Below are 14,145 nucleotides of genomic sequence, written 5' to 3'. Positions count from 1 at the left end.
CCCAATATTTATGGACCTGACTGTATATTGCAAATGGGAGCAAATGTTTAACAGCGTCCATTTAATCATATTATTCCTAAACAAATAGCTCATGTGCCAGATAGTGAGGAGCTGTAATATTTGGATAAAATGTAAATATAATACAAATATAATAAGGATAAATAATACAAATAAATAATAAAACAGTGAAATATTTTTTTTTTACCAGTACAGGGAAAAAACAATTGATGTAAAATTCATGACACTGTAATATGACGGAACGTTTTAAAATGAAAGATAAAGAAATAAAACTTCAGAGGACAGATGTACAAATGACCAGATAGCAATACTATTTATTGTTACAGGGTCTTATTTAGGTATAATACAGTTTGTAGTCCTATGTCTATGTAATGTCCCCATGAAGCTGTCTTTATGGCATCAGACATCAAACTGACATTCAGGTTATTTTTTCTATGTATACATTTACCCCTATTTACCCCTATTACCCTTATTTATATTCATATCGCTGATGTGTATATTTTTTTCATTTGATAGGAGAAAGCTTTGCTGACACCATGAGTATCACTGACCCAGTCACATTACTGTCCATTATTCTGTGTATTTTTGTGGCAATACTTTTCTATGGACGCAAAAGAAACATTTATCACAATTTCCCACCTGGGCCCAAACCTTTACCAATCATCGGAAACCTGCACCTCCTGAACATGAAGAGACCGTATGAAACATTTCACCAGGTAATAATACATTTACTATAATAAAACAACTGTAATGAAGGGGTGAAACATCTGTCCCACCCAAAGATAATATGCTGCCATCACAAACTGTTACTTTACAGGCAATTCTGATGGCAACCATTTTGTGGCCAGTGAGATCCTACTCAAATTAGGCCATTTAGGAAAAGGGCATAGAGGACAAAGCCATTTTAAACAAAGTTAATTTAAAAAAAACCACAACAGCAGTTGGAGGAGTGGCAGTTGGAGCTGTGGAGAGAGGAGGTTTGGGTGATGCAAGGGGCATATTGGGCCGCCGAGATGCCGGGACAGTTCCCGCTGCTCTGGTCCCTTTGTGACCACCTTTGACCCACCCATGTTCCACTCTGCCACGATCTGATCGGACAGCGTTACAGCCACTGATGTTAAAGAAAAATGGCCGACGGGGGAACTGCTGCCTTCAGGACCAGCTACGTCTGATTTGCAGCCTGCACAGTGCACACAGCAGTGAACAGGAGCCGGTGTCGCCCTGCCATTTCTTACAGTCAGTAAGTAAACATATCTAATATATCTGCCGGCCTGTTTATCATATCTATATATAATAGCTGCAGTGTCAAGAAAACTTATACATATATATATATATATATTCAATACAAAATACTGTTAATTACACATAAGGCCATTAACCGAATTACACCAACATACATCTCTTCACTCATCTCAAAATATCTCCCAACCCGACCTCTCCGCTCAGCACAAGATCTGCGTCTCTCATCCCCGCGCATTACTTGCTCCCATTTACGGTTACAGGACTTTCTTCGGGCTGCACCCACTCTATGGAATGCCTTACCATGCACAATAAGACTTACCTCTAGTCTTCAATCCTTCAAGCATTCCCTGAAAACTCACCTCTTCAGACAAGCTTATCAGATTCCAGAACTGACCACATAACCTTCATAGCTTCCATATCTAATTACATCCCCTCTCACAGTCCACACATAACCTCACACATTGTCATTCTTTCACATACTCCTGACATTTGGCCGACATTCCTGTGTGACTGGATCATGCAGCCCGCCAAGAAACTCTGCATTCTGGCCGGACCAAATTGCAATATATAGCACCTATCCTTGTGTATCAATGCCTATTTCCCTATAGATTGTAAGCTTGCAAGCAGGGCCCTCTTACCTCTATGTCTGTCTGTTATTACCCTGTTTTATTCTATCAATGTTTCCAATTGTAAAGCGCAATGGAATATGCTGCGCTATATAAGAAACTGTTAATAAATAAATAAAATATATATATCAGTACTGTGCAAGAGTTTTAGGCAGGTGTGGAAAAAATGCTGCAAAGTAAGAATGCTTTCAAATATAGAAGTGCAAACAAAAAGTATGGTGGTCGCTCAAATCAGCTTAATGACACTGCACAGGTGCTTGTAAAGGGCGGGGTTTACACTGAACTACAGAAAAAAAGGGATTTTCCCTCCAGCACACTGCAGCAATATCAACAAAAATACTTGAATCCTACATAATAATAGAAATTCAGAGGTATTGGTTACATACATTTGCAAATATATAAATAAGCGCCGGGCCAAATGTCAAGGCTCCTCTATACCAGCGTCCCTAACATTATGGGGTTCACATCCGAGGCACAGGGAACCCCAAAAGAATCCAGCCAAGGACCATCCCAAGGGCATCAAACGAAAAAGGGAAAAAAGGTGATAGTGAAGTGTAAAGTATAGATGTTTAAAGATAAATCAATAGTGTTAATATAATGAGAAAGAGTTAAAATGACATAAATAATAGACAAACAAATAGAAAGGTGATGAAAAAATATCTATGTGAATTAAGTGGTGATGCACTTTTTTCTGTAGTTCAGTGTAAACTTTACAAGCACCTGTGCTATGTCATTAAGCTGATGTGAGCGACCACCATACTTTTTGTTTGCAGTTCTGTGAGGCATGAAGGGAGCCAGCATTGGGAGGATGTGCTGGTACGTATAGTGCCATTTGGAGGTTTCTGGGGTACATCCTAGGGCTCTCGGCTTATATATGTGCTGTTATTATGCAGTACATTAATTTGTAATTATATGACACCACTTAATTCACATAGATATTTTTTCAGCCACTTTCTATTTGTTTGTCTATTATTTATGTAATTTTAATGCTTTCTCATTATATTAACACATTGATTTATCTTTACACAGCTATACTTTACACTTCGCTATCACCTTTTTTCCCTTTTCCATGTGATGCCCTGGGAATGGTCCTTGGCTGGATTCTTTTGGGGTTCCCTGCACCTCGGACGTGAACCCCATAATGTTAGGGACACCGGTATAGAGGAGCCTTGACGTTTGGCCCGGTGCTTATTCATATATTTGCAAATGTATGTAACCAATACCTCCAAATATAGAAGTGTTAATAGTTTGTTTTTATCAATTAACAAAATGCAAAGTGAATGAACAGAAGAGAAATCTAAATCAAATCAATATTTGGTGTGACCACCCTTTGTCTTAAAAAAAAGCATCAATGCTTCTAGGTACACTTGCACATAGCTTTTACGGAACTCAGCAGGGAGGTTGTTCCAAACATCTTGGAGATCTAACCACAGATCTTCCGTGGATGTAGGCTTGCTCAAATACTTCTCTCTCTCTCCATGTAATCCCAGACATACTCGATGATGTTGAGATCGGGGCTCTATGGGGGCCATATCACTTCCAGGACTCCTTGTTCTTCTTTACACTGAAGATAGTGCTTTTTGACATTGGCTGTATGTTTGGGGTTGTTGTCCTGCTGCAGAATAAATTTGGAGCCAATCAGAAGTCTCCTTAATGGTATTGCATGATGGATAAGTACCTGCCCATATTTCTTAGCATTGAGGACACCGTTAATCCTGACCAATCCCCAATTCCATTTGCTGAAATGCAGCCCAAATATGCAAGGAACCTCCACCATGCTTCACCGTTGCCTGCAGACATTCATTATTGTACCGCTCTCCAGCCCTTTGGCGAACAAACTGCCTTCTGTTACAGCCAATTTTTAAAAATTTTTACTCATTAGTCCAGAGCACCTGCTGCCATTTCTCTGCACCCCAGTTCCTATGTTTTCATGCATAGTTGAGTCGCTTGGCTTTTTGGCCACAAGTCTTCCATGAAAATCACTTCTGGACAGACGTTTCCGAACAGTAAATGGGTGTACCTGGGTCCCATTGGTTTCTGCCAGTTCTGAGCTGATGGCACCACTGGACATCTTCCAATTTCGAAGGGAAGTAAGCGTGATGTGTCTATAATCTGATTTCATCTGTGTCTACAGTCCTCAACATTGCCCGTTTCCTTGTCTTTTTCAAAAGAACGTGAACATCACATCTTGAAACCCCAGTCTGCTTGGAAATCTTTGCCTGGGAGAGACCTTGCTGATGCAGTATAATTACCTTGTGTCTTGTCGCTGTGCTCAGTCTTGCCATGGTGAATGACCTGTGACATTAAACTGTCTTCCACAACCTCACCTTTTATAGCAGAGTTTGGCTGTTCTTCACCAAGTTTTAAGCTTCCTACACAGCTGTTTCTGTTTCAGTTAATGACTGTGTTTCAACCTACATAGGAAAATCATGATCATTATTACCTGTTTGGTATGACTGGTTAATCATACACCTGACTATAATCCTACAAAATCCCTGCTAGTGTACCTAAAAGAAATGATGCTGTTTTGAAGGCAAAGGGTGGTCACACCAAAAATTGATTTGATTTAGATTTCTCTTCTGTTTGTTCACTTTGCATTTTGTTAATTGATAAAATTAAACTATTAACACTTATATTTTTAAAAGCATTCTTACTTTGCAGTATTTTTTCCACACCTGCCTAAAACTTTTGCACACTATTTTGTGTGTATATTATAAGGGCAGAGTTGTGCCCTTATATTAAGGCTGAATTGAAAAAAATTGAAATATCCATAGAGAATTCCGAAGGGGGGGCACGGTATTTAAGGGGCTACACATCAAAAGCTATTGGAGGTATATGGGGGACAAATGACGTAGAGGACCCCCGTATTCAGCGCAACCAGCACTGGGCTCTGAGCCGGTCTTGGTTCTGGAAATACAGAGGGAAAAATGTTTGGGGTCCCCCTGTATTTACCAGAACCAGCACTGGACCCTTTCTACCGGGGGAGGTGATGCCACTGCCAGGGGAGCCCTTTCCCCGGGCCCCCCAGCCGAAGCATCACACCTGACGGCTAATCAGCCCAGACCGGGGATCCCTGGGGAGTTGGGGACATCCCAGGCCCAGGCTGATAGTCTGGGGCTATCCCCGGCACCCCTGGAGTGGTGGGTGCCGGGTTGATAATGTAAAGTGTGGTGCAAATAAATAATTAAAATACTGTCTTTTGCTGTGGAACTAGAGTTCCCAGCAAGCCTCCCCTGCATGCTGGTAATTGGAGAACCACAAGTACCAGCATGCGGGGCATCATGGGCCTGCTGGTACCTGTAGTTCCACAGCAAAAGCAATATTAAAAAAACACAGAATACACACACCGTAGAAAAGTAAAATTTTATTCAAACATACATGCACACACACATGTACTCACACTATCTCACATACTCACCTAGTAACTCTGAAGCCAATCTGTCCTCTTCTCCAGTAGATTATCCATAGCGTACCTGTAATAAAAAAATACATACTCACCTCCTCCTATCCGTGGATCTGTCCTCTTCGTTCCAAAGTAGGCAATCCAGGGTCTTGGCAAAAAAAAAAATGGAAATACACGGACCCTCGTACATTAGTAGTGTCCGGGCACTACTACCCGAATGACAGCTCCGCCTCAGTACAGAAATCCCGGTGCAGAGCACTCATTGGCTGAGAGAGGCGAGCCTTCCACCTCTCAGCCACTGAGCGGTTCTCACCATTGACTTCAATGGTGAGAACCGAGCGTGCCCTTTTTAAAAATGGTGCCTCAGCGCCATTTTTGAAATGTAAAGATGGCCGCCGCAAGCCAATCATGGCTTGCGACGACATCGCTCCTCCCCCTCAGCTGGCTTATATAAAGCCAGCGAGAGGCACCGTCCAGCCAGTCCATCAGCCGGGTAGCTGGAGAGAAGACCAACTGAAGCATGAAGACGCCGTGTAAACCCTGGATGGCCAGTGACCATGCAAAAGAACTTAAAGGCTGCCGCCCTCCAGGTGAAGATGCCGTGGAAGTCCTGGGGGAAGCGGAAGCAATGCATTTTTTCCCCCTGTATTTCCAGAATCAGGTGTGGCTCAGAGCCCAGTGCTGGTTGCGCTGAATACGGGGGACCCCTACATTGTTTGTCCCCTGTATTTAGCACAACCAGAACTGGGGCTCCAAAGCCCACTGCTGGTTGTTGTTTTTTTGGGGGGGGGGCACACAATATATATCTATATTTTTTTTTAACACATGGCTTTTTTTTTCAAACACAGAAGCACAGACGGATCTCACTGACCTGTCCCTGCTTCTATGTTTGTTTATTTAAACACAGATGCAGGTATCATGGATCTTTCAGATCCGAGCCTACATCTGTCTCCAGCTACCTCCCCTGAGTCCTGCCGCCCGCACTGCCACTGCTTCCTACACCGCCGCTGCTCATGTCGCCTACTGTCCCCAGGTCCCAGCTGCAGCTAATGACCGCATTCTTCTCCAGAGTCCACCGCCGCTACCACCTGCTAAAGGCAGCCATCTTGGTACACCCAAGTAAAGCCACAGTGAGTACACCTGCTGGAGGCTCCTACTAAGGATGCGCAACAAATTGAAACTTCCTTTCTGTATAATGGCGGGTTCGTGAGGTAATAGTTTAAAAACTGTAACTTTCTCAATTACCTGAACTCCAAAAGGCCCTATTCTGGAACAATAGCTACCTAATAACACAAACCCCAAGTCTAAATTTGTCCCCTACCCTGAGTTATGCCTTCCCAAAAATCCCCCATAGAGAGCAGCAGAAAAGTGGTCCTAACTCAGAGGGCGGAATTCAATTGTTTCCAGGCCCCATCGCACCCGATGGAGCTATTCAGTTGTTGCTCCTGTAGGGAGCAATCAGCTGCCAGCGCTCCATTTCAGCTCGCAGCCCCAGAGGGGTGCGAGCTGAAATTGGGGAAAAGTTACCTATTTGGGCGCCCAAACGGCACTTTTCCGATCGCGCCCAGCACTTTGGGCGTGACCAGCGCGAAAAGCTGGCACAATTGAATAGCGACCCGTGATCTCCTGTCACTTTAGATGGGAGATCAGGGCCGCAAAAACAATTGAATTCTGCCCACAGTGTCAGAAAAAAGTGACAGTTGGAGCTTTAGATTACTACCAAATCCAAATTTTTATGTTTTTGCCCTGAAATTTGGCATGCAACACCGAGTGACAGTTCTATCCACCCATGTCATATTTGAGCCCGGTACTACTACCAGTTACTACTATCAGTTATTTATATAGCGCACACATATTCCGCAGCACTGTACAGAGAATATTCGGCCATTCACATCAGTCCCTGCCCCAGTGGAGCTTACACTCTATGGCCCTCATTCAGAGCCACTCGCTAGCGGCAGTACGCTCGTTCCGAGCGATGTTCGCACATCTGCGCATGCGTACGGTTTTTAGTACGCATGCGCGAACCAGTCAGTGCGGCCGAAAATCGTTGGTACGCAATATAGCGAGGGCCTGCTATTTTGAGTGACAGAATGAGGCGTATGTGGGTGGTAACAGGGGAAGGTGCTTGAAAACGGGGAGTGGAGATCCGAACGCAGGCGTGCTTAAAGGTCAAAACGGGCGTTTTAAGGGAGTGCATAATTAATACAGCAGCGTCATTGCCCACGTCACTTGGTTTTTTTTAACTCAGAACTGCTCGCAAAATAGCGGTTGAAAACACCAACCACAAGAATAGCGAGCAGTTCATACGCTGTACGATGTACTCGATTAATCTAATAAATAGCGGACATGACGTATGGTGCGTGCGGCCAGGGGGCGTTTTTATCAAAAAAACGAGCGTATGTTTTGCTCGCTCGTTCAGACTTAGAGGTGGGAACAGACTACAATTTGCGAACGGATCATTTGAATAGCCACCCCTTGTTTTTGAACGAACGACCACAAATAGCGAACGGCTCTGAATCAGGCCCAATATTCCCTACAACATGCTCACATAGACCCACATACACAATAGGGGTAATTTTTGTTAGGAGCCAATTAACCTACCAGTATATTTTTTGGAGTGTGGGAGGAAACCGGAGCACCATGAGGAAACCCACGCAAGCACAGGGAGAATATACAAACTCCACACAGTTAGGGTCGTACAGGGTATCAAACCAACAACCTCAGTGCTGTGAGGCAGTAATGCTAACCATTACACCGTCTGTGCTGCCCGGTACCTCCATATTTGAGGTGGAGCCCCGTAAACACCCTGGCCCCCTTTGATATTCCATATGGAGATTTATTTTATTTTTTTCAATTCAGACTTAATATAAGGGCACAACAGTGCGCTTATAATATATTTAAATATATATATATATATATATATATATATATTAGGGGTGTGCACCGGCCACTATTCGTGTTTTGTGTTTTGGTTTTGGATCTGGATCTTTCTTTGTGTTTTGGATCTGGATTGGTTTTGCCAAAACCACCCTTCCGTGTTTTGGGTTCTGGGTTTTGTGTTTTGGATCTGTATTTTTTTTTAAAAAAGCATAAAAACAGCTAAAATCACAGAATTTGTGGGTTTTTCTGCTCCTATGCTAAATTAACCTCAATAACCTTAATTTCCACTAATTTCCAGTCTATTCTGAACACCTCACACCTCACAATAGTGTTTTTATGTCCAAAAGGTTGCACCGAGGTAGCTGGATGACTATGCTAAGAGATACGAGTGGGCGGCACAAACACGTGGCCCATCTAGGAGTGACACTGCAGTGGCAGACAGGATGGCAGTTTGAAAAACTAGGCCCCAAACAGTACATAATGCAAAGAAAAAAAAGAGGTGCAAGATGGAATTGTCCTTGGGCCCTCCCACCCACCCTTATGTTGTATAAACAGGACATGCAGACTTTAACAAACCAATCATTTCAGCGCAGGGTCTGCCACACGACTGTGGCTGAAATGATTGGTTCGTTTGGGCCCCCACAAAACAAGCTGGCAATTAATCTGTCCCTTCACAAACTGGCTCTACGGAGGCAAGATGTCATCCTCATCCTCCTCATCCACCGATTCCTTACCCTCTTCAGTGTTGTGTACATCCTCATCCTCACAGAGTATTAACTCGTCCCCGCTGGAATCCACCACCACAGGTCCCTCTGTATGTTCTGGAGGCTGGTCTCCCTGGTAGAGTTGATAATTTATTTTTATGAACATCATCTTCTCCACATTTTGTGGAAGCAACCTCCTACGCCTTTTGCTGACAAGGTTCCCGGCTGCACTAAACACTCTTTCGTAGTGCACACTGGAGGGGGGGGCAACTCAGGTAAAATAGAGCCAGTTTGTACAGGGGCCTCCAAATTGCCTCTTTTTCCTGCCAGTACATGTACGGACTGTCTGACATGCCTACTTGGATGCTGTCACCGATGTAATCCTTTAACAGACAGACGCATGCTTGTCGCTGCTGCTTTGAGGATGCAGATGCGGCTACAGTCCACACAATTCATAAAGACAGAAAAAAAAAGAAGAATTTTTTTATTGTTTGTGGAGCGCACTTTGAGGGTTACACCACCCTTTAACAGACAGACGCACGCTTGTCGCTGCTGCTTTAAGGATGCAGGTGGAATCTAGACGGGATTTGGAACCGGGGACACACTACCTCCATCAATTGTCTAAATCCCACTGCACTAATGGCGGATACCGGACGCATATCTAACACCAACATAGCAGTCAAGGCCTCAGTTATACGTTTTGCTTCAGGATGACTGCTGTCGTACTTCATCCTCCTCGCTAAGGACTGTTGGAGGGTCAATTGTTTAGTAAAAGTAGTGGTGCTCCTACTTCCTCTCTGGGATGATGAACAACTCCCAGCAGCAGCAACAGCACTAGGAGGAAGTGGTTCTTGATCTTTCCCTATTTTATTTTTATCGGAGAAAGTTTGGTGCTCCATTTATGTTATATTGACATATACGTGCGGCTAAGGTGCACACAAACACAGAAAATATTTTTTTCTATTTTTGCTGGAGAGTAGTGCACTTTGTGGGTTACACCACCCTTTAAGAAATGAGCCAGCTGGCCCTTTACTTATGGGACACCGGCGCATGCTTGGCGCTGCTCCTTTGTTGATGCATGTGCAGCTACTGCGCACACAATTCACAAACACAAAAAAAAATATTTTTTTATTTTGTTTGGAGTGCCCTTTGGGGGTTACAGCACCCTTTAATGGACAAGCCAGCTGGCCTTTTACTTATGGGACACAGGCGCACGCTTGGCGCTGCTCCTTTGTTGATGCACGTGCAGCCACAGTGCACACAATTCACAAACACAGAATTTTTTTTTTTATTTTGTTTGGAGTGCCCTTTGGGGGTTACAGCACCCTTTAGCGGTCAATCCAGCTGGCCCTTTATTTATGGGACACAGGCGCACGCTTGGCACTACTTTGTTGATGCACGTGCGGCTACTGCGCACACAATTCACAAACACAAAAAAATATATTTTTTTATTTTGTTTGGAGTGCCCTTTGGGGGTTACAGCACCCTTTAGCGGTCAATCCAGCCGGCCCTTTATTTATGGGACACAGGCGCACACTTGGCACTACTTTGTTGATGCACGTGCGGCTACTGCGCACACAATTCACAAACACAAAAAAATATATATTTTTATTTTGTTTGGAGTGCCCTTTGGGGGTTACAGCCGGCCTTTTACTTATGGGACACAGGCGCACGCTTGGCGCTGCTCCTTTGTTGATGCACGTGCAGCCACAGTGCACACAATTCACAAACACAGAAAAAATATATATATTTTTTTGCACTTGGGGGGAGCACCCCTGACGGACAGAGCACCCCCTGGACAACACTACAGCACCCCTTTAGGACTGGGACACTGCACAGGACTTTGGAGTGGACACAGCCCTTATGGACAACTGACTGCACAACACAGTCCAGCCAGCCCCTATGGACTTTGAAGTAGTGGACACAGCCCCTATGGACAACAGCAGCACAGCGCAGCACAGCACAGCACAACACTACACTGCACTACACTACACTACACTTCACAGCCCAGCCAGCCTTAACTCCCACCCTCCCTCTTCACTGTCCACAGCCGAGTGAGAAAATGGCGCCGACGCGGGTACCTTATATAGGATCCAAAACCTACGAGACCCGGAAGGCGGGATGATGACGTTTTGCCTCGATTTCAGATCCGAGTCAGGCGGGAAAAGTCGAGCCTGACTCGGATCGGCCTCGATATTTTCAAGGTATTAGAAAGGGAATCTGTTGTAGCAGGGAATCTGTTTTAGATATTGTATGTTTATGGAAGAATTTAAATTCATTGTGAAATTACTGCTTGAATAGCTCATTTTTGCAAAATCCGAGAAAGATATAGGGGCATATTTATCACAATACGCAACTCAATGCGGATGGGATATGATAATATCGCCTAAATTCATAATGTGATATTTGATCACATTGCAAGGATGTACTGTATGAAATATTGCATGCAGGGACAGAGCTTGCGAGAAAGATCTGTCACTGTGAATCCCCTACAAGCATTCCTCAGCATATTTTTCACGACCCCCTCCACCAAACTAACCCCCCTTACCCCTTTGCTTGCACTTACCCTGGTCATCTATATGTGCTGTAATCTGAGATATCGGTTGTTTACAGCACACATCATATGGCCGGGGTCACAGAGTAGGAGTTCGATGATCAGCTGACTGGAGTCACAGAGGAGCTCACCGGATCACCAATCACCGGTCTCCTGGGTGCAGCTGTTTATTTATTTATTTTACAGTAATCAGCTTGTGGTCAATTTAGACACACAAGGCTGATCACAGGCTTGGGCTCCTGGCTGTGCTCTGCCTGTCAGAGCAGAGAAAGAGTCGGTGAAAGAGGGGAAAGCCCTAATAATGCCATCTTCAGGTGACATTATAATCACAAGGCTTCCCCTGTTAGTTTTTCATAATTTAACTTTAGTAAATCTGAGCAGATCGTGTTTCCCAATATTATTACTGGAAAACTCTGATAATTATGGCTTGGAGGAGAATTTTACATTTTCTCCTACAATTGCCCTTTAGTACATTTAGGTGATACTAAAATAATGTGAAAAAGGTTAAAAAACTCCCATTTTCACAATATTTTAGTAAATATAATATGGATAACTATACCCCATAATAAGGTCACAGAGATCACAGCTTACAGGCTATTGTAGAAATTCAGCATTGGATCCCAGTTGCTGATCGGTGAGGGGTTAAAGAGAACCAGAATCAGAGACAAATTCAAAACTTTAGTATACAGGAGGGAGGTCAGGAATATGTTGCTGGGTATGAAGGGGTGATCTAAGGACAAGGTCATGAGTAGAACCAGGAAAATCTAAGCCAGAATGGAAGTTAGATGAAGCCAAGGCTCAAAGTCCAGACAGTCAACACAGCAGAGCCAGGAGACCAGAAAGAGAGAGAGACCGCACAATAATCACAGCCTAGCACTGTGTTTTTCCAGCCTTATATACCTTACAGTACAGTATATACAGGTTTATGGGATTGGTTGTAGCCAGGAAGTAGGTGAAGATCAAGCACACATGATACTTCAATTATTCTGATCCTGGCAGGATCACTGGTCCTTAGATCACAAAACCTGGGATCAAGTCAGTTTATATTTTTTATTAGGAGAGTGTGATCATGACATACAGAAGCAATGCTTTTTTTGTGAAAAATACAGTGAAAAGTGTGCAAAGTGGATTCGCAAGGAATGGTGCTTTTTCCCAAGTTCTGCCTCTGTATGTGATTTTTGATACATCCTTGTGATGTATTCAGATATCGCATTGCGATATTGGGGTGAATTTATCACAGCCAATCCACATCTGAAATACGGATTGTGATAAATATGCCCCTTATTCAAAGAAATAGAACGTACATCAACAAATGCTGTTATGTTGATTTGCAGCTTTCTGAGAAATACGGCCCAGTGTACAGTATGCAAATGGGAGAGGAGAAAATAGTCGTCCTGACCGGATATGAGACCTTGAAAGACGCTCTTGTAACCCGCGCAGATGAGTTTTCTGGAAGACCAAAAGCGTCACTTTTTGATGAATTAAGTGCAGGACATGGTAATCACTACTTTATCATTGGTACTCTTACTGTTATTATAGATGTACTTTTTGTTTCCTTTTTCATATTTTTAGATAGAATGATCAGTCCATAGACATATATTATTATTATTATTATTATTATTAGTATTAGAATTATTATTAGTATTATTATATATATTTATTTCTTAAAAAACAACTCCTAGTTGGCTCCACCTCCCAGCAGTAAAGGTGGGGTCCTTTCTCTGAGTCTCACACCATTACCTCCACCTACAGTAGTTGCCACTCACTAAATACTGTAGAGCTCAGGCCGTCATGCTTGGAGGACTCCAGCAGCCACGGGAAGCAGCAACTTATTGCATATTCAATAGTACCCGTCTTCCACAGCCCAGTGTAAAGCAGGACTACGGGGGTTTGGCTGTGAGGTCACTCCCCCTTCCTGCATAGCCTAAAGCAGGACCACTGGGGTTTGGCTGCGAGGTCACTTCCCCTTCCCGCATAGCCACACCCCTGTCCACGAGGTCACGCCCCCTTTTATGCTGTTCACGGCTGCGCCGCTCGCATATCGTCCCTCCCCGCACCAAGTGACAACACGGGGAGGGACGCCACTGGGTAGAGTACCAATCAAACAGCTCCAGCCTGTAACATGACAGGTAGGAGTTGATTGGTTGTTACTTTATCTCTCTCCATTTTATCTCTCTCCAAGCCTTAGTACATTTCCACCCTAAATTTCTTATTGCCGTGAACAACATCCTCTAAACAAACTTACAACATTGTAGGTAACCAGGGTAACGAGAGGGATTTTGTGTATGTTGGTATCTTGATGAATAACATATACAGCAGAGGGTCTCTTTCCCTGAGTATTGTGCAGCACTGTCAGTTAATGATGAAAGTAATCAGTGGTCTGCTGGGGCGGAACATGGGCAGAGCAGGTAGAGCTCATCCTGTTCTTTGACTGACTGGCCCATGGGCCAATCCAAACCTGGGGGCGGGGCTTTTTGGGTGTCGGGGGTGGAGCTATGCTCTATATCCCGGCACCATGCAAAAAAAACATTTGGTTATGCTTTACTATAGATGAAGGGAAACCATCTGGTTCTCCCCAAACAATGGTAAAAGCATAATTCAACATTGCCCAAAAACCATCGATGGCCATCCCTACTCCAGAGCTGTGAAGGAAGCTTCAGCTGCTACTTATAGGGCAGCAGCTGTATTCCCAATTTCAGATGGTATAGAGCAGGATTA

General features: G+C 43.9%; 1 protein-coding gene across 3 annotated transcripts in view; it reads left to right on the top strand.

Moving 5' to 3' along the window:
- Positions 1 to 542: 542 nt before the first annotated feature.
- The window catches only part of LOC148533767 (cytochrome P450 2C5-like), a 109,682-nt gene continuing 96,079 nt past the window's right edge, over positions 543 to 14,145 (top strand). Inside the window, exons 1-2 of one of the 3 annotated variants that reach the window (XM_088467349.1) lie at positions 543 to 734; positions 12,762 to 12,924. In XM_088467349.1, the coding sequence (XP_088323475.1) occupies positions 555 to 734; positions 12,762 to 12,924 (343 nt within the window). In that variant the 5' untranslated portion in view covers positions 543 to 554. The remainder of the gene's footprint in view (positions 735 to 12,761; positions 12,925 to 14,145) is intronic. The other 2 variants (XM_088467347.1, XM_088467348.1) reach the window with 2 other exon arrangements.

This window comes from Taudactylus pleione, unplaced genomic scaffold (assembly GCF_031769625.1).
Source record: "Taudactylus pleione unplaced genomic scaffold, aTauple2 ptg000070l, whole genome shotgun sequence".
NCBI classification, from domain to species: Eukaryota; Metazoa; Chordata; class Amphibia; order Anura; family Myobatrachidae; genus Taudactylus; species Taudactylus pleione.
Note: the sequence above shows the minus strand (reverse complement) of the source record. Positions and strands in the feature narration are given on the sequence as shown.